The 20749-nt window shown below is 40.3% G+C and overlaps 1 protein-coding gene across 2 annotated transcripts in view; it reads left to right on the top strand.

Annotated features, from left to right (window-relative positions):
* THRB (thyroid hormone receptor beta) overlaps nucleotides 1–20749 on the top strand; it is a 311538-nt gene that overhangs the window by 234265 nt on the left and 56524 nt on the right. For both annotated transcript variants that reach the window (XM_075827198.1, XM_075827199.1), the window contains exon 4: nucleotides 4303–4366. In XM_075827198.1, the coding sequence (XP_075683313.1) occupies nucleotides 4348–4366 (19 nt within the window). In that variant the 5' untranslated portion in view covers nucleotides 4303–4347. The remainder of the gene's footprint in view (nucleotides 1–4302; nucleotides 4367–20749) is intronic.

The following is a 20749-nucleotide window of genomic DNA, read 5'->3' on the forward strand; positions in this document are numbered from 1 at the left end:
ACAGGACCACCCACTGGCTTCAATGGGTGCTGTGTAAGGATAAATTTCTCCTGCAGCTTCACCATAGGGATAATGTGTAGGGACCAGTAGCCAAATATACGGGAAAAAATTGTGGGCAAATATCCTAATAATCTGACCTTCAGTCAAACGTTTATGTCCGAAACCCATTGAACATTTTGTGACCATTTTTTGATTTAGAAATAATAATGATGCATGTAAAGACATGTAAAAGTATATGATTCATATGTACTGTTCTGTTTAACACTTCCTATCCAGATACGTAAATCACATTTTAACGCTGACAATTAGAAGGCAATTTAAGTTTGATGCAGAGTGTTTTCCCCCACTTACGCTGTTCTATAGGTTTTTTTGCCTAGCAAATGTCTGGAACAACTTTGAAGTTTCCTTTTTGCTTTGTAAATACAAGATGTAATTTCTGAGGTGAAATGTTGACAGCTGTAGTTGAAATATTCAGAAACATTACAAAAGTCCATCAAGTTAGAAAAACAACATACAACTGACACATTTTGTTAATAGTAGCTATTTAAACTCATACAAATCTACTGCAACTAAAATAGCAAAAGTAAAAAAAAGAATACAAGGACAGTTTTAAAACATTTACTTTAAAGAGGCTCTGTCGCCACATTATAAGTGCCCTGTCTCCTACATAAGGAGATCGGCGCTATAATGTAGGTGACAGTAATGCTTTTAATTTAGAAAAACGATCTATTTTAAATCACTTTATGAGCGATTTTTAGCTTTATGCTAATGAGTTTCTTACTTTCGTGTTTTTACTTTCGACCAAGTGGGCGTTGTACAGAGGAGTGTATGACGCTGACCAATCAGTGACCAGTCAGCGTCATACACTCCTCCCCATTCATTTACACAGCAGCATCGCGTTCTTACTAGAACACGATGTGCAGCCACATACACAGACATTAACGTTAATCAAGTGTCCTGATAATGAATATACATGACCTCCAGCCTGGACGTCATATGTATTCAGAATCCTGACACTTCTGACTCTTTTCTGTGAGATTCCAGCAAGCCACGCGTAATCTCGTGAGATTATGATGTAAACGAGATTTTGTTTCCCTTGCTGGAAATCTCACATAAAAGATTCAGAAGTGTCAGGATTCTGAATACACATGATGTCCAGGCTGGAGGTAATGTATATTCATTATCAGGACTCTTGATTAACATTAATGTCTGTGTATGTGGCAGCACATCGTGTTCTAGTAAGAACGCAATGCTGCTGTGTAAATAAATGGAGAGGAGTGCATGAGGCTGATTGGCCAGTGTCATACACTCCTCTGTACAACGCCCACTTGGTCTAAAGTAAAAATACGCCCACTTGGGCATTAAGCAATCCATTAGCATAAATCTAAAATCGCTAATAAAGTGGTAAAAATAGATCGTTTTTATAAATAAAAAGCATTACTGTCACCTACATTACAGCGCCGATCTCCTTATGTAGGAGATAGGGCACTTATAATGTGGTGACAGAGCCTCTTTAAACATGCAGCTTGTTCCCATGTACAATGCAGAGACGTGGAACATGGACAGTCTGTCTCCAATAGGGTTTCAGGAGGTCACTTAATGCAAAATGGCTTTAAAATGTTCCCTTCAGTGGCGTAACTACCGCTGTAGCAGCCATAGCGGCTGCTATGGGGCCCGCGGCATGAGGGGGCCACCCAGCCCGACACATATAGGCTGGGCGGCACAGGACCTCTCATTCCAGGTGGCGTCGCTAACACCCGGTATCTGAGGCCCCTGGCGACTTCCACGTTTAATTGTATCTGCGCCCTTAGGATGCAGATACAATTAAACACTGTTGCAGAGCAGGGAGCTAGCACACTGCTCTTCCTTTTACTAGGCTACAGGCCACGTTAGGCCTGCAGCCTATAAGGCGCTCGGACAGCCAGCATCATGCCAGCCTATGCAAGGGTCTCATCTCAGGCTGCTGTGGAGCAGCTCCGTTCGTCGTGGGAACGGGGCTAGGTCAGTATACGTTTTTTTTATTTGTATGGGGTGGTACTATGTACAGGGGGTGCTGTGTGGCTCTATATACAAGGTGGAAGGTATGTGTCACTATGTACAAAGGGGGGGTATGTGGCACTGAACAAGGAGGTCTATGTGGGAATATGTACAATGAAGGTCTTGTGAGGCACTATGTACAAGGGGGGTTGTATGTGGCACTATGTACAAAAGGGGCTACGTGGCACTATGTACAAGGAGGGTTGTGTGTAGCACTATGTACAAGGGGGGGTTATGTGGCACTATGTACAAGGGGGGGTTGTATGTGGCACTATGTACAAGGGGAATTGTGTGTGGCACTATGTACAAAGGGGGTTGTGTGTGGCACTATCTACAGGGGTGTGTCCTGGTGTTTTAAGTTTCAGGTTCGTTTTGTTTTTTTTCATAATTAAGTAATAACAAATGTTAAAATATCAGTGCTCAACTGTTTGTTACAATTTTCTTAAAACCCTGTAACTAAAGGTTAAGAAGAGTACGCTGGTGGACTAGCTGTATTCTAAGGGCATGACCACACGTGGCGGATTTCCTCCGCAACTGTCCGCATCAATGCCGCACAGAATCTGCGTTGCAGATTCTGCTGCGGATCTGCACAAAATGTGCAGTAAATTGATGCGGACTAGCTGCTGCGGACTGCGGTAAAAGTACTTCCCTTCTCCCTATCAGTGCAGGATAGAGAGAAGGGACAGCACTTTCCCTTGTGAAACTCAAAGAAATTCATACTTACCGCCCGTTGTCTTGGTGACGCGTCCCTCCTTCGGCATCCAGCCCGATCTCCCTGGATGACGCGGCAGTCCATGTGACCGCTGCAGCCTGTTATTAGCCTGTGATTGGCTGCAGCCGTCACTTAGACTGAAACGTCATCCTGGGAGGCCGGACTGGAGACAGAAGCAGGGAGTTCTCGGTAAGTATGAACTTCTATTTTTTTTACAGGTTGCTGTATATTGGGATCGGTAGTCACTATCCCGGGTGCAGAAACAGTTACTGCCGATCGCTTAACTCTTTCAGCACCCTGGACAGTGACTATTTACTGACGTCTCCTAGCAACGCTCCCGTCATTACGGGAGCCCCATTGACTTCCTCAGTCTGGCTGTAGACCTAGAAATACATAGGTACAGCCAGAATGAAGAAATGTCAAGTTAAAAAAGCAAGACGGATCCGCAGCACACATAACATGTGCATGACAGCTGCGGACTTCATTGCGGAAATTAGAATCTCCATTGAAGTCAATGGAGAAATTCCGCCATGAGTCCGCCACTGCTCCGCAACAGACAGAGCATGCTGCGGACACCAAATTCCGCTCCGCAGCCTATGCTCCGCAGCGGAATTTTACGCCTCGTCTAAACGAACACTGCTAAATTAAAGTGTAAGTCAATGGACAAACGGCTCCGCTGCGGATTAACGCTGCGGAGTGTCCGCAGCGGAATTTAAGTGACATTCCGCCACGTGTGAACCCAGCCTTACATTCCACACAGAACTGATAAATGTTCATTGTCAGGAGGGCAGGGGATGTTGGTTGGAGGGGTCCCAGTTAAAAGTTTGCTATGGGATCCAGTCTTTCCTAGTTTTGCCCCTGGTTTCCTTAAGAGTTGTACCTGTTCTATGACTTATAAGTCATCTTCATTTTACCTTCATTAAACAGTGGGCTTGTGCCTGCCTGGAGGCGGCCCTGGGACAAGGAAAAATGTACATTTGTATACACAAAAATATTTTGAAGCAATACATGACTTAAAGCATGGCCTATTTTGATAAGAACAGACTGTTTAAGGTGTCAGACAGCCTGTGCCTACAGGCTCCTGAGATGTAAATACAGTACTCATCTAGAAACACAAATACAGGCACACCGTTTATATATTTGTTTGTTGGAACTTTTATATATATATATATATATATATATATATATATATATATATATAAAAATAATAATTATATATTAAAGTCAATGGGTTCCGTCAGCAACCGGCGGTGTCCGTTGTGCAAGTTACTGTCTAAGAAAACGATATGTTGGACAAATATATACGATTCATATCAGAATAGTCATCCCCTCTGGAGCAAATCTTTATATCTATGAATATATTAACCTTTTATTATGCCCCATTGCAAATGTGCCTTCCATTATATTTTGTAACCCAAGCATCTGAAGTATTTACCAGCAATACTATTGTAAAACCACAAACGGCAAAATAATGTAATAGATACACTATATTAAGTTAAAACACATAAATATCAGTATAAAGCCTCCTTTAATGAACACTTTTCTTTCCTCAGGTTACTTGTGATGCTTAGAAGAATGCACAGATCTACCTATCCATAATGCCTAGCAGCATGTCAGGTATGGTCACAGCTTTTACAATGGCTACATAGCTCTTTTATTATTCATTGCTATAAGTACGTGGCTCCCCTATTTCTAGTTAGAACTATTCTTGCGTTTGAAAATAATATAAAAAATGTATCTAGCTATCTATTTAGATTATTATCATAAACATTATCTTAACCCCTTCCCGACATCCGCCGTATATATACGGCGCACGCCGGGTGGGGGAATATGGAGCGGGCTCACGGGCTGAGTCCGCTCCATAGAGCGAGTGTGTCGGCTGTGTGTTACAGCCGACACTTCCGAGTTACGAGCGGGATCGCGCTTTAGCGCGATCCCGCTTGTTTAACCCGTTAAATGCCGCGTTCAATAGAGATCGCGGCATTTAAATTACTAAAAACAGGGGGGCGACCCCCTGTAACGTCTCAACGGCCCCCCCGCGGCGAGATCGGGGGGGGCCGTTGGTTCACACGGCTGCCTGGGGGTCTGACGAAGTCCCCCAGGTCCACCATCTTGGTACTCCTATGAAGCTCTGCCTCCGGCAGGGCTTCATAGGAGACTGTCAGAATCACGATATACTGCAATACATTAGTAACGATCGCTGGTTGAAGTCCCCTAGGGGGACTAATAAAAAATGTAAAACTGAGTTCAATAAAGTTGTTTTTTTTGTGTAAAAAAAAATAAAATATTAAAAGTTCAAAAAACCCCCCTTTTCCCATTTTCCCCCTAGAGCATAGTAAAACATTTAATAAATAAACATAATTGGTATTGCCGCGACCGTAAAAGTCTGAACTATCACAATATATCATTATTTAACCCGCACGGTGAACAAAAAAAATTGTAAACTCCAGAATCTCTATTTTTTGGTCACCTCATCTCCCACAAAAAATGAAATAAAAAGTGATCAAACCGTCACATTTACACCAAAATGGTATTATTAAAAACTACAGATTATCCCGCAAAAAATAAGCCTTTATACCACTTAATCGACGGAAAAATAAAGACGTGACGGCTCTCGGAATTTGGCAAAACAAAATAAATTTTCTTTTTTACACTTAGGTTTTTACTTGTAAAAGTAGTAAAATATAGAAAAAACTACACATATTTGGTATCGGCGTAATTGTATTGACCCATAGAATAAAATGAATATGTTGTTTTAATTGTACAGTGAATTCCGTAAATATGGCGCGCAAAATGCCATGGCGGAATCGCTGTTTTTTTCATTTTCTACCCCACAAATAATTTTTTGCCCATTTCCTAGTACATTATATGGCAAAATAAATGGTGCTACGAAAAACTACAACTCGTCCCGCAAAAATCAAGCCCTCATAGTACTATATCGACGGAAAAATAAAGGCGTTATGGCCTTTGGAAGGTGGGGAGGAAAAAACGAAAATGAAAATCTGAAAAAGGGCTGCGGCGTGAAAGGGTTAAAGTAATATTCACACCCGTTAAGCCTGATATTGTCTTTTTTTGTTTTTAATTTCGTAAAGCAAAACTCCAGTAAAAAAATAAAAGAAAGATACAATCACATTGTGTTTATTTATAGATGATTGAATAATAATTTCGCCCTATACACTGTTTTTTCAGATTCGCTGATTTGTCTAAAGACATTTTTTTATCAATACATTCTAATGGCCAGTGAATTGTAGACTGTTTCGCTAAATATCGAAACTTAGTTTCCACGTTGTAAATGTTTTGTGTTCCTTTTTATTCCTATTTAAGGAGAACCTGTCATCTGGCCAAAAATCTGCAGCTATCATCTCAGTAAGGGCAAAGCCACACGTGGCGGAATTGCTCTTGAATTCCGCTGTGGACACTCCGCAGCGTTAATCCGCAGCGGAGCCGTTTCTCCATTGACTTCCACTTCTATTTAGTAGGGTTCATTTAGACGAGGCTGAAAATTCCGCTGCGGAGCATAGGCTGCGGTGCGGAATTTGGTGTCCGCAGCATGCAATGGATGTTGCGGAGTTGTGGCGGACTGGTTGCGGACTCATGGCAGAATTTCTCCATTGACTTCAATGGAGATTCTAATTTCCGCAATGAAGTCCGCAGCTGTCATGCACATGTTATGTGTGCTGCGGATGCGTCTTGCTTTTTTGACATGACATTTCTTCATTCTGGCTGGACCTATGTATTTCTAGGTCTACAGCCAGACTGAGGAAGTCAATGGGGCTCCCGTAATTATGGGAGCGTTGCTAGGAGACGTCAGTAAATAGTCACTGTCCAGGGTGCTGAAAGAGTTAAGCGATCGGCAGTAACTGTTTCTGCACCCTGGACAGTGACTACCGATCACAATATACAGCAACATGTAAAAAAAATAGAAGTTCATACTTACCGAGAACTCCCTGCTTCTGTCTCCAGTCCGGCTTCCCAGGATGACGTTTCAGTCTAAGTGACGGCTGCAGCCAATCACAGGCTGCAGCGGTCACATGGACTGCCGCGTCATCCAGGGAGGTCGGGCTGGATGCCGAAAGAGGGACGCGTCACCAAGACAACGGCCGGTAAGTATGAAATTAGTTTACTTTCACTAGGGAAAGTGCTGTCCCTTCTCTCTATCCTGCACTGATAGAGAGAAGGGAAGCACTTTTACCGCAGTCCGCAGCAGCTAGTCCGCATCAATTTACTGCATATTTCGGTTCAGATCCGCCGCAGAATCTGCAACGCAGATTCTGTGCGGCATTGATGCGGACAGCTGCGGAGGAAATCCGCCACGTGTGGGCATGCCCTTAGAATGCACTGATTCTGTTCTGTTGCTTTTTATATATATTTTATTCTAGCCCACACCATTGCTGAGATATCGGGGCCGTTAGTTCTGGTGTCCGATATGCAAATGAGGCCTTTGACTATCAAGTGGACGGTTACCGCTAATCAAGCGAAATGTGTTACCTGCCCACTTGACAGTGAAAGGCCTCATTTACTTATCGGACACTAGAACTAATGGCCCCGATATCTCAGGAACGGTGGGGGCAAGAAGAAAAAATATAAAAAGCATCAGAATCTGTCAGATGCCGGCAATCTAACTGAGATTTCAACTGCCGTTTTTTGAGCAGGTTCCAGCGGTAATAGGATCGTTCTTTTCAGAACGGGTGCCTGGCAGTATTACCCAATACAGGGCTAACTTAGTTCAGCTATAGGCGATATATATCACCACTGTGTTATCATCACAAAACGTACTAACCCTAAATCGCATGAACTATCGAATGGAACCATAATCCCATCGCTCATGAATAAGATATTTATGTCTTATTTGTCAGTCTGTGAATTTTTATTAAATGTGTGATATTCCACTTTATCAGCTTATTAAAGGCTAAGTTTTATAATTACTCCTTCCTTATCTAAACACAATTTGAAAAAAAATAACCACATCTGATTGGTTGCTATGGACAATACCAGTTACAGCAACATAGTAACATGGTTTGTAAGATATAAGTCCATCCAGTTCAGCCTATTATTCTGCAATGTTGATCCAGAAAAAGTCAAAACCCCCATGAAGCAAAAATAAATATTCCTCATCTTAGGGGAATATTTCCTTCCTGACTCCAAACCTGGAAATCAGAATATATCCCTGGATCAACACTTCTTTTCCAGTAATCTAGTAACCATAACTTGTAATATTTTTAGGGTATGTTCACATGGGGAAGACAACGTGCAGATTTTCCATCAGGATTTATGGACAAGAAAATCCACATTGTATTAGGCCCTGTTCACACAGAGTTTTTTTTAGCTGATTTTGACACGGAAACCGCGTCGGAATCAGCGCAAAAATTGCCTGAACCGCCTCCCATTGGTTTCAATGGGAGGCGGAGGCGTCTTTTTTCCCCGCTCCTGGTTTTAACCGCTCGCTGGAAAAAATTGCTCTTTCTTCCTGCGGTTCCGTCTCTGAACGACAATTGAAATCAATAGGAGGCAGAAAAAGCTTTTTTCGCTGCATTTTTTGCCCGTGGCGCTCAAAGGCCGCAGCCTTAAAACGCAGGCGGGTCAAAATATGCAGTGTGAACAGGGCCTTACAGTAGCAGCAGTGGATGAGTTTTTAACAAGTCTCATCCACATGTGGTGTAAAAAATTAACATGTGGTGTGGATTTTAAATCTGCAGCATGTCAATTTACGATTCAGATTTTCACAGCGGATTTACCCTTTGCAATGCCACGTGGATTTTGTGGTGAAATCTGTGACAGATTTTTCATGTCATAATTCTGAAATGTGTGGATGTACCATTTTACACATGAAAGAGGCATCCAAGACCTTTTAAACTCTATTGAAGACAAAAGAAGAGAGTTTATAGCCAAAGATATATTATATATATATATATATATATATATATATATATATATATATATATCCTGCGATATGGCCCCTCAATATATGCTAATAGATATGTCCTATATGTTAATATGCTAAATTGTAGTTAACCAACTTGATCTTGTTCGAAGGCGGACAACTAAAGTGATAATCAAAATGGGTGGACTGCAGTACCCCAAAAAATTATCAAAATTAGGGTTATTTAGTTTAGGAAACGATGGCTGAGGGGTGACAGAATAGTGATGTATAAATATATCTAAGGTCAATATAGAGATCTCTCTCATGATCTATTTATACCCAGGACTGTAACTATAGCATGGGGCATCCTCTATATCTAGAGGAAAGAAGGTTTCTACACCAGCATTGAAGGGGATTCTTTCCTGTAAGAGCAGTGAGACTATGGAACTCTCTAAGAGGAAGTTGTCATGGTGAGTTTACGAACAGAGTTTAAAAGTTAATCAAAACATGCACTCCTGAATGCATTAATACTGTGGGCTAGGTCTAGGTCAAAGACCGACCTCCCATATATAATCAGATAGGCAACTCTATTAAGCTATATTGAAGACAAAAGAAGAGAGTTTATAGCCAAAGATATATTAAACATACAAAATTTTTATTAGTAACATATATAAAAATACATTTAAATAAAAAATATATGTATACAATAACATATATTAAAGGACAAGACTCTAGAAAGTAAGTTTCAGGGAGCAAGTATCGGTAGTAACAATATGCAAATCTGGGTCAGCTGTATTATTGCAAAGACAGAATCTCTCAAAATGTAATAGAACAAAATCCCTCTTATAGGGTGTAGTCAAAATTACAGACAGTTCAGTCAAGATTACAAAAAAGCCCAATAGAGAGAGACATATTCTATAAAGATCTAGGACCTAAATGTAACGTCTAGATCAGGTATCTTCCTAGCATGGTTGATAGGAGAGAGTGTATTGAACAGAGCTTACCCATATTGGATTGCCGTGATAGTTCGATAAGTGCTCCAGCACAAAAGCCCCAATGCGCGTTTCGCTCAGATATTGCTTCCTCAGGGGGGGATGTGTGTGTATGTCCTGTGTCTTGAAGCCTTTTTATACTGTGTGACACAGAAAGAGGCAACCGATGCTTCACGGCGCATGCTCAGAACCACGACCGGAAGCGAGGAATGCCCCACTTCCGCCTCCAAATGCTGGAGCGCACATCCGGATACCCGACGCGTAGCGGGATTTCCGGACATGCGCAGTGCATCCTAGGAGACGGAGCGGGGACAGCGTCGCAACCCAGGTCGGATCAGGGCATGCGCACACATCGTGCCACCAGATTCAGTGTAAGTGAGATGATGTTAATCCGAAGTGTAGTGTTTCATGTGTATATATACATAGTCGTTTTTTTCCCTCATAATATATAGATAAACAGTGGGAATGTCATAATATATTGCACTATAATATGTGGATGTAACGGGAAGGACATAAGATGTAGTGACACAAAGTGACAGTGTAATAAAAATAAGACGTGTAATGTTAGGGAACATTAATAAAGTGAAGAATATGAATGGCCATACTTAAAACAAGTAATTTACGGAGGGGGATATTTTTCTCACTAAGAGAAGTGTTTATATATGTATAGGTGAAGGAACTCTTGTTGTACTCGGTGTTTGGTCGGCATACACAAGGATGTGCAATGCCGCTCTCCCGGGCTGACCGCCATAAATACCAATTAACAGCAATAAACATTTACGGACATAACAAAGAAACTGTGTAAAAATAAGTGCAAAAACAATAATACATTCAGTAGGACAATAGCGCAAGCTATTGATATACAGTGACCATAATATAGTAAATTTATATGTTTCATGACGGAACAGAATATACCCAGTTTGACTGGTGCATCAGTCCTATGATAGATGTTAGACAACGTACATAAGAATGTGTAAGGAAAAATATGTATATTTTTGGATTATATTTTTTAGGCTATGAATCAATAGAACATAATTTTAGTGCATATGTCAATGACAATTGAGAGTAGTGTCGACAACCGTTACAATCAATAGAGAGGCATATTTATAAAAACATACACCCACTATTTATAATAGTCAGAGTTGATATGGAAAATACCGGAAGGTCATCCAGACCTTCACAATTTTTGGAATATAGAGGGCATCAATTTCCTCTTACCCCGCAATCTAATCACAATTCTGACGACAGGGTCGGATTAACATACATCAGGGACAATTATCAACATGAAATGTCACTACGTTCTACCATCACATTAAACAATACAATGAGTTGGACATTCTTGTTGTTCAGATGTTCTGAATAAGGAGAAGGGATTAGGGACATCAGACACAGTCTTCGGGCAAAAAGACAAACAGGAACATTTTTTGGAAACCTAAATAAAAAACAGGCAGTTAGAAATAATACCAACAAACAAAATTAAAATAATTTAAAACTGCATAGGGGCAGAGACTATAGAAATGGAGCGAAGCTCAGATTCTCATTAAGGCCATAGGGTTTCATGGATCCGATCATCACGATCCATTTGCATTCCCTTTGTGACAGGGTTTTCTTCACATTGCCCCCTCTGATGCCACAGTGTATCTTATCGATGCCACGTATCGATAGGGTTTTGGGGTTTCAATTGTGGTACTTTTTGAAGTGCCTAGGTAAAGTTTTAAGGGTCAATGGGTCATCGACTTCAGCTGCTTTAACAATATCCCGTACGTGCTCCCTGGTCCGGGTTCTTAATTCCCTGGATGTGAGTCCGACGTAGATTTTCTGGCAGCCACATGTGGCATAATACACCACATGTGTACTGCTACACGAGATGTATTCCCTGATCTCAAATTGTTTGAGTCCATCAGCAGACGTAAAGTTAGTTGCTCGGCATATATTGCTACATGCCTTGCAGCAGTCACCACAGGGATAACACCCCTTTTTGGGCCCACGGGAACCAAAATGGACAGATCTGACGGGGTACATAGTGGCTTTTGACTAAAAAGTCCCTCAAATTCTTGGCCCTCTTTGCCGTCATCATTGGCCTTTCTGGCAAAGTCCGGGCCAATACTGGCTCAGATTTTAAAATTGGCCAGTGTCTATCCAATATTGCCCTCATCTGATTCCATTGTCTGTTGTATGTAGAGATGAATCTAATTTCAGGATCATTGGGTTGATAGAGTTTGGGTCTCAAGAGCTCGTTTCGTGATGTATTTTTTGCTCTCCCATATCCTGTTTTAATCACTCTATTGCTATACCCTCTCTCTCTGAATCTGATTTTTAAATCGTTAGATTGATTTTCAAATAGGGTATTGGATGAGCAGATCCGCCTAATCCTAAGAAACTGTCCAACCGGGATGGCCCTAATGGTGGATGGAGTGTGGGCTGATGAAGCATGCAGCAAAGAATTGACTGCCGTGGGTTTGCGGTATACATCAGTATGCAAGAAACCAGAGTCATCAGTGAATATTTGTATATCCAAAAACTCAATCCTCTGTTGATGGTATTTATAGGTCAATTTGATGTTATATGGATTTATGTTCAGTTGCTGCATGAAATTCATCAGCCCAGACTCCGATCCTTGCCAGATGAAAAAAATATCATCTATGTATCGTAGCCATAGATGCACATGGTCCGCGGCATGGGCGCCATCCCCATGGAAAATCTGTCTCTCCCAAAAACCAAGGAACAGATTCGCATAGGATGGCGCACATGCCGCGCCCATGGCTGTGCCTTGTTGTTGTAAGTAGTAACAATCCCTAAACACAAAAAAATTGTGACCAAGGATAAATTTTAACAGTTCCAAAATCAAATCACATAAGGAACCATCCCAGTTGCCAGTCCCAAGGAAAAAGCGGACCGCCTCTATTCCATCATGGTGTCTGATGTTTGTATACTCCACATCAGCTGAAACTAAATACATATCGAATTCCACTTGGATCCCATTGATCCTACACAGGACGTCCGTCGTGTCCTTAACAAAAGAGGGTAGATCATTTACCAAAGTTTTTAAGTAATAATCAATGAATTTGCAAATCGGATCACATAATCCATCAATCCCGGACACGATCGGACGTCCCGAGGGGTCAATGGGATCTTTATGTATTTTTGGTAAGAGATATAGTGTGGGGACCTTTGGATCCACAGTCATCAGACCATCATAGATCCTTTTTGGGATGATACCTCGTTCGAGGGCCAGGTCAAAAATTGTCTGTAGTTCCCGTGTAAAGCGAAGTAAATAGGTCTGTCTATCGCGCAGTTGTCGAAATACTTCTTTTTCATATTTGACCGTTGGCCAGATTACTATATTTCCCCCTTTGTCAGCGGCTTTAAAGGCGACATCATCCCAAGTTTGTAATTCCCTAAGGGCATTTCTTTCATCTCTCGATATGTTATCACTTGTCCTAAATGTGGACAGTTTCTTAAAATCGTCTACAACCATTTTAGTGAAAATCTCTATCTGTGGACAAAGTGACAAAGGGGGAAATCTAGAAGATCTAGGCACAACTGTAGATGGAAACGTACCTGATGATTCAGTAATTTGTTGACGCAACAGGTCTTCCAATGCTTTTAGAGCTTATTTTTCTAATTCACTGGTAAACTCAACAGATCTATTGCTGTGAAGTTTCTTGAGAACCAGTTTTCTCGAGAATAGATGCAAATCTTTCATGGCTGTGAAGAAGTTAAAAGCATTGGTTGGTGAAAATGTCAGACCCTTCCCCAAAACATCACGTTGGGCATCAGAGAGGGCATGTGTGGAAAGGTTGATTACCTCCAGGTTACTCCTTGATTTTTTGTCCCGCAGGTGATTCGATATGTTCTTTCTTTTAGCCTGTCGCTCAAAACGCCATCTTGGTCCCTGAGAATTCTGGCTATTCCCAAATTCTGGGATGTTAGCAGTATCCCTAAGGCTAGGGGGATCATCGGTTGAGTTTCGGGAGGAGACAGAGGACGATCTGGAGTGGGACATACTCCCAGACCTTCCCCTGTTTCTGTGCCATTTGTACACCCGCCCCAGCCGTTAATCATTAGTATCCCTCTGAAACTTGCCCGTTTTCACCGTACAGATCTCCTTCTCCCATTTACCAAAATCTTTGTCAAGGTCATCCGATTTTATCTAAGGTTTATCTAATGCTATGGCGGGAAGGTCCGACCTAAGTGCAGCCTGAATGGCCTCTATTTCTTTTTCAAGTTGGTTCAGGCTAGTCTGATTTGAGCTGACTAGTAGCTCCATGAAGCCTCTAGAACAATTGTCGGAGAGTTCCTCCCATTTATTCCTGAACACATCATTATCCATTTCAAATGAAGGGAAGACTTGCACCCTCAGACCCCGCGGGATAAGTTTTTTATCCAAATATTTCTCTAAGAAGGCTTTATTCTACCAAACTTTTATTCTTTGGTGTAGTAATGACCTTAATTTTTTGATGGCTTCCCTACAGTCCCTGCCACTATCATTTAAAAGCAAGCTAGAGTCCTCCTTAAAGATTTCATCGAGTTGTGCGAGCCATGATTGGTCACGGACTCTGAAATCCATCAGATGCAAAGAGCCAACAGCTGTGAACAACACAGAATAAATAGTAATCAAAACATGCACTCCTGAACGCATTAATACTGTGGGCTAGGTCTAGGTCAAAGACCGACCTCCCATATATAATCAGATAGGCAACTCTATTAAGCTATATTGAAGACAAAAGAAGAGAGTTTATAGCCAAAGATATATTAAACATACAAAATTACTATGTATATATACACATGAAACACTACACTTCGGATTAACATCATCTCACTTACACTGAATCTGGTGGCACGATGTGTGCGCATGCCCTGATCCGACCTGGGTTGCGACGCTGTCCCCGCTCCGTCTCCTAGGATGCACTGCGCATGTCCGGAAATCCCGCTACGCGTCGGGTATCCGGATGTGCGCTCCAGCATTTGGAGGCGGAAGTGGGGCATTCCTCGCTTCCGGTCGTGGTTCTGAGCATGCGCCGTGAAGCATCGGTTGCCTCTTTCTGTGTCACACAGTATAAAAAGGCTTCAAGACACAGGACATACACACACATCTCCCCCTGAGGAAGCAATATCTGAGCGAAACGCGCGTTGGGGCTTTTGTGCTGGAGCACTTATCGAACTATCACGGCAATCCAATATGGGTAAGCTCTGTTCAATACACTCTCTCCTATCAACCATGCTAGGAAGATACCTGATCTAGACGTTACATTTAGGTCCTAGATCTTTATAGAATATGTCTCTCTCTATTGGGCTTTTTTGTAATCTTGACTGAACTGTCTGTAATTTTGACTACACCCTATAAGAGGGATTTTGTTCTATTACATTTTGAGAGATTCTGTCTTTGCAATAATACAGCTGACCCAGATTTGCATATTGTTACTACCGAATACTTGCTCCCTGAAACTTACTTTCTAGAGTCTTGTCCTTTAATATATGTTATTGTATACATATATTTTTTATTTAAATGTATTTTTATATATGTTACTAATAAAAATTTTGTATGTTTAATATATCTTTGGCTATAAACTCTCTTCTTTTGTCTTCAATATAGCTTAATAGAGTTGCCTATCTGATTATATATGGGAGGTCGGTCTTTGACCTAGACCTAGCCCACAGTATTAATGCGTTCAGGAGTGCATGTTTTGATTACCTTTTAAACTCTGTTCGTAAACTCACCATGACAACTTCCTCTTAGAGAGTTCCATAGTCTCACTGCTCTTACAGGAAAGAATCCCCTTCAATGCTGGTGTAGAAACCTTCTTTCCTCTAGATATAGAGGATGCCCCATGCTATAGTTACAGTCCTGGGTATAAATAGATCATGAGAGAGATCTCTATATTGACCTTAGATATATTTATACATCACTATTCTGTCACCCCTCAGCCATCGTTTCCTAAACTAAATAACCCTAATTTTGATAATTTTTTGGGGTACTGCAGTCCACCCATTTTGATTATCACTTTAGTTGCCCGCCTTTGAACAAGATCAAGTTGGTTAACTACAATTTAGCATATTAACATATAGGACATATCTATTAGCATATATTGAGGGGCCATATCGCAGGAACGGTGGGGCCCAGGAACAAAAAAAAACAAAACCCTGAAATCAGGGGGACAGCGGGATTCAGGTGAGATAAACAGTTTGCATTATATGACATAGTGAAAGGTCCTCTTTAAATATTAGAAATAAGGATCTGTCTATCACTGTATTTAATTCCTGCAGAACTCGGGGTTGTATGCCATCTAGACCCAGTGATATGTGTGAACTGCACAGCTTGAATTTTTTTTTTTTAAGATGTGTGGTGCATATCATTTTCTGCTTGGGCAACACTTGTAGCCACAAATATAAATTTGTATGCATTTTTTATGAAAAAAAAAATAGATTTCACGCAAAATTGCATGAAGGTGCATGTGTGTATAAAATGCCGAGTGGCATTTTGACAATGTGCCACATGTCTACTTTCAGATAATATATGGGTATGGTGGTTTAGTATGATTTTTATTTTATTTTGTAATTTAGGTTTTATTTGTACATGTCAAAAGTATAAAAATTGTCCTGGCCACTAGAGGTGCAAAATATCCCAAAACCCCTGGCAGCTAGAGGATTAAACTGCCCCAGCCTCAGAATTCCATTAACCCCCTCCCGACATATGACATACAGTTACGTCATAGCCAGGTAGGGGAAGTATGGAGCGGGCTCATGGAGTGAACCCGCTCCATACGATGCGGGTGTCGGCTGTATGTTACAGCCGACACTTCAGAGTAACGAGCGGCATCGCGCTTGAGCGCGATCCCGCTCGTTTAACTCGTTAAATGCTGCAGTCAACATCGAATAATAATAATTATTTTTTTACACTTAGGTTTTTACTTGTAAAAGTAGTAGAATATAGAAAAAACTATATATATTTGGTATCGCCGTAATCGTATTGACCCACAGAATAAAGTTAACATTTTGTTTTAATTGCACAGTGAATTCCGTAAAAACGGCGCACAAATAAATTGATTAGGAATCAATTAAAGTTTGGTTACTAAGCAAATCTTAGTTTGCTAATGCTTTTCGTTAAGTCTGTTTTACGGAGCTAGATTAATAGCAGGTAGAATAGGTAGAGGGACTTGCCATTTCCTCCCCTTTCCAGTACAGGGTTTTTCCCTAGACCGAATCAGTACAGGTGTACTCACTGGGCTATTTAGGGCTGCAGACAATGCAGTCCAGTGTCAGAGCCTGGGACTCCACACAAGGATAGTGTGGAAAGCCTGATCTAAGGAACACTTTAATGGTGGTTTATCATAGGTGAGGAAACCTGATGTTTAATTAGTACCAGACAAGCAAAGTGTTTGTTTTGTTTTTATGCTACAGTCTTGCTTGCTGGATAATCACTTATTTATTTTTGGACTACAATACAAGCCAAGTTTGGACTTTAAACTTGAATTGTATTAACATTCTCATTGCAAACCGCAACCCCCATACTCACAGATCCCAGCACAATATACAAGTTGGAGTCTATAAAAAACTACATTTATTAATGCAAATCTATTTATGAGGTCAAAAAGAAGGACAATTAGGGAACAAAGAGGTACAGTCCCTAGTCTCTTGTTTAAATGAAGCTTCCTATCATTGATGACTGTGGGGGACTGAGTTATAATATTAATAATATTCAACCATTTGTTTAAGAGACATTACAGTATTTATGTGTAGTCTATATGAGATTTTTCTCAAAAGAAGAAAATACATATTTGATGAAACATTTTCACTGGCAGTACAATCTTGCTACCTGAATACTTGAACCAAATTTCTGCTAAGACTTTTTCAAACAGCTAAAATATGGCTCCATGTGCGAGCTGTACACTTAGCACAAAAATGTATATGGCATGCGCATTGAACAATATGCGATACGTCCAAATGAAACATTACAGTGAGCAGCGGCGGAACTACCTCCGTAGCAGCCATATCAGCTGCTAAGGGACCCGCGATCTCAAGAGGGGCCCGGTCCAGCACACAATGTCCCTAAGTGCAGCGCTTCCCCTCCTCCTCATGCCACCGGCTGCCCTGAGGCAGCGCAATATATGACATTGGTTGGGAGTGAAAGGAGCGGCCTGCTGCTGTGTTCTGGTTCTTTTCATATTGTGATGTTCGATAACATGAGACATGGCTACATGTTGCCTTAGACAAGTGGAGTTTTTCAGAAGTGGCGCCATGTGAGAGAACAACAAAATACTGCAATATTGAAAATTTCAAATGTCATTATTTCATTGCAAAGAAAAATCATAGTATATATTGTGTAACCCAATCTGTTTCAGTTTGGAAATTGATTGTCAGGAAGATCTGAAGTATGGAAACAATAATTATTTAATCCATGGTGGATTTGTTGTGGATTTTTGTTGTAGACTCCGGACTGAAAATTTAATACATGTAAATGGGCAGTATATTATGGTAAAAGATCCGCTTTAAAACAAATAGCCAGAAATCCATGATTCAGAGCTGGTTTCCTGGTGGCCTGGACTGGAGTGTCATATGATCAAATGGTCAATGTGAGTCACATTACTGGAGATCTGGCCTTACCACCCATGGGCCACATCTTTTGTTCCTAAGCAAAAATACAAACAAATTTGGATCGCCTTTGTCGGTCTGTGTTGGATGGTGTGAAAATGGTACATAAAGGATACATTAATTGCTTCATAACAGACAAAGAATCATAATACAGTAGATATTATAGCCAAGTTCATGTATCGAGAACGTGTAATGCCATATTTCTTGGCAATATATTTAGTGACACTTTTACTTTAACCAAACTTATGCAAATGTAAAACAAAATGTTCCCAATCTCCATTCATTCTTTCTATGGTATTTTGGAAACTTTTGACCTTAGTACAAGTTTATTAGGACCAAAGTAGCACAGTATGTGCAGAACTGTTTGCCAATTAAAATTTAGTTGTTTCCAATATTGATTCTGCTGAGGCTCAATATTATGCAAATTATTTACGCCATCTGGATGCTTTTGATAGCATATTATTATTTCCAGGTCCTCTTTCATATGAGTTCACTAGCACTTAATCTCGAAATATTCAGGTCACGTAAGGTGAGTTTTGAATGTTATCATACCATGAGAATACTGCATGTAAGATTTATTTAAGTAGTGCATCCCGGTAATGTTATTATCTGTTATAAATTGCTAATGTGTCTTCTGTTTATGAAAGCATTAACTGTACTGTTTTGAGCCATTTGGTGACAGGGAACAGATTCACATTTCCTGAAATACAGTTTATGAAAAAAATGATTTAATCAATAAACTCTTACCTATAAAAGTAGTTCAAATCATATATGATACAAATACAGTAAACCTTTATTTATAAAGTAAAAAATAGAAGCAAAAAAACAACATATTTTTCAGTCCCAAAATTCGGAATCATTATGTACTTGAGAGTTCTATTTGTCTTCACTGCTGTGTAAGTGAATGAAAGTGAAAGGAAAGAAAATAACTAGTTCCACTTTCTCAGCACTCCCAAAAATCACCTCCCGCCAGGTTGTTGATTTCTGAGGTGTGTCCACTTTAGCAACCATTTTTTATTTTTTTTACATACATTCTATAGATTTATATTTCTTTATCAAAACTATCTGCAAACTTCACTTTATTTATTTTGGAGCAATAAAAATTAAAAAAATTTGTAAAGGTGGACATACCCCCTAAGTCATGCATATAGGGTATATATTTTTAAAGCATGCCCCCAGCCAAAAATGAACATTTTACACAGAAGTGCACCATGTGTTTTATGCTTATTTTCCTCCAGAACTGTCTATTTCTGTTTATTCCGGAACATGAAATCTGTGTTGTATTTGATATCTCATAGAACTGCAGCGTGGGCCGCTGGTCTCTTATATAGCTGTGCTGAGTGGTCAGGCGAGTTATTTCTAGTGATGTCATAGCTACACTGTGTGCTCTGACCAATCAGATGACGCTCTTTGCTACTCCACATCCCCTCTCACATCATGAGTCTCACATACAGACAATGAGTGAGAAACTTTAAAATGAGGACATAAGTCTTACATACAGGCGGAGACGCATACGTTTAATAGAGGCCTGTGACGGAGGCCATACAGTTGCATCTGTCACCCATAAGCTACTATGGCATCCATTAAACGTATATGTTTTTTAGCTGGACTCCATGGGATGGAATAGCTACTACGCTATTCCATACCACTTTTTGTTGTACACTGACACTCGTTTGCCTTTGTCTAACAATGGAGCCCTATGGACATGTATAGAATATACGGCGGGAGCTTTCCTGGTGTACACACATAACATAGGGGACAAACACAACAGAAACAGAAAAACTGATCTGATTTCTTAGCGCAGATGTGAATATATTTCTTGTCTAACATCAGTAGATCTTTAATATTATTGAAAAAACAGACATCATTATTTTAATGGAAGTGATAAAGTTGAACTTAAAATGTACATCCATATTTTTCCCTGTCTAACTTTTTTTGGGCTGCTTTGGAGCACAATAGTTTTATAGTTGCCCTTCGAAGCTGTAGAATAAGTGCCTGACCAGAACTGTGCAATACTAGAACAATATAATATATAATAGCTGAGGATAGGTTTTACTGTTACTTTGATAAAAGTAGATAAGTTCAGCTGAGTTCTCTCTGAATGTTCTGTATTATTGTAATAAAACAAAAATACGATGAATGGGTTTAAAATGCAGGAGTTTTTGAGCTCAACAAAAATGACATTGTCAGGCGAATTAAACAGACGTTTGTAGAATGAGTCCGCTGTCCTATTCAATGATAATGGAAATTATTCCATGCCAATAGCTGTTTTACATTTGCTCACTCTGCCCTTTAAAATATGAATTTAAAGGATGTTCAGAGACTGCAGGATGATATAGTTAGTATTTGGCAATTATAGGGTTACCGCCAGATGAAATGCAAACTTGACAGTACACCTTAATCTTTATGTATAATAACTGTGTACAGCCTTTCTATTGTATTCAGACTTTTCGATGCCCTTAAAGGGGTTTTCACAAGTTAATTTAAAGAAAATGCATAACCTTATTTTTACCAATTAAAAATCTATACTAAAATGTACTCTCTTATTATAATATG

Source organism: Rhinoderma darwinii, chromosome 5 (assembly GCF_050947455.1).
Source record: "Rhinoderma darwinii isolate aRhiDar2 chromosome 5, aRhiDar2.hap1, whole genome shotgun sequence".
Lineage (NCBI taxonomy): Eukaryota > Metazoa > Chordata > Amphibia > Anura > Rhinodermatidae > Rhinoderma > Rhinoderma darwinii.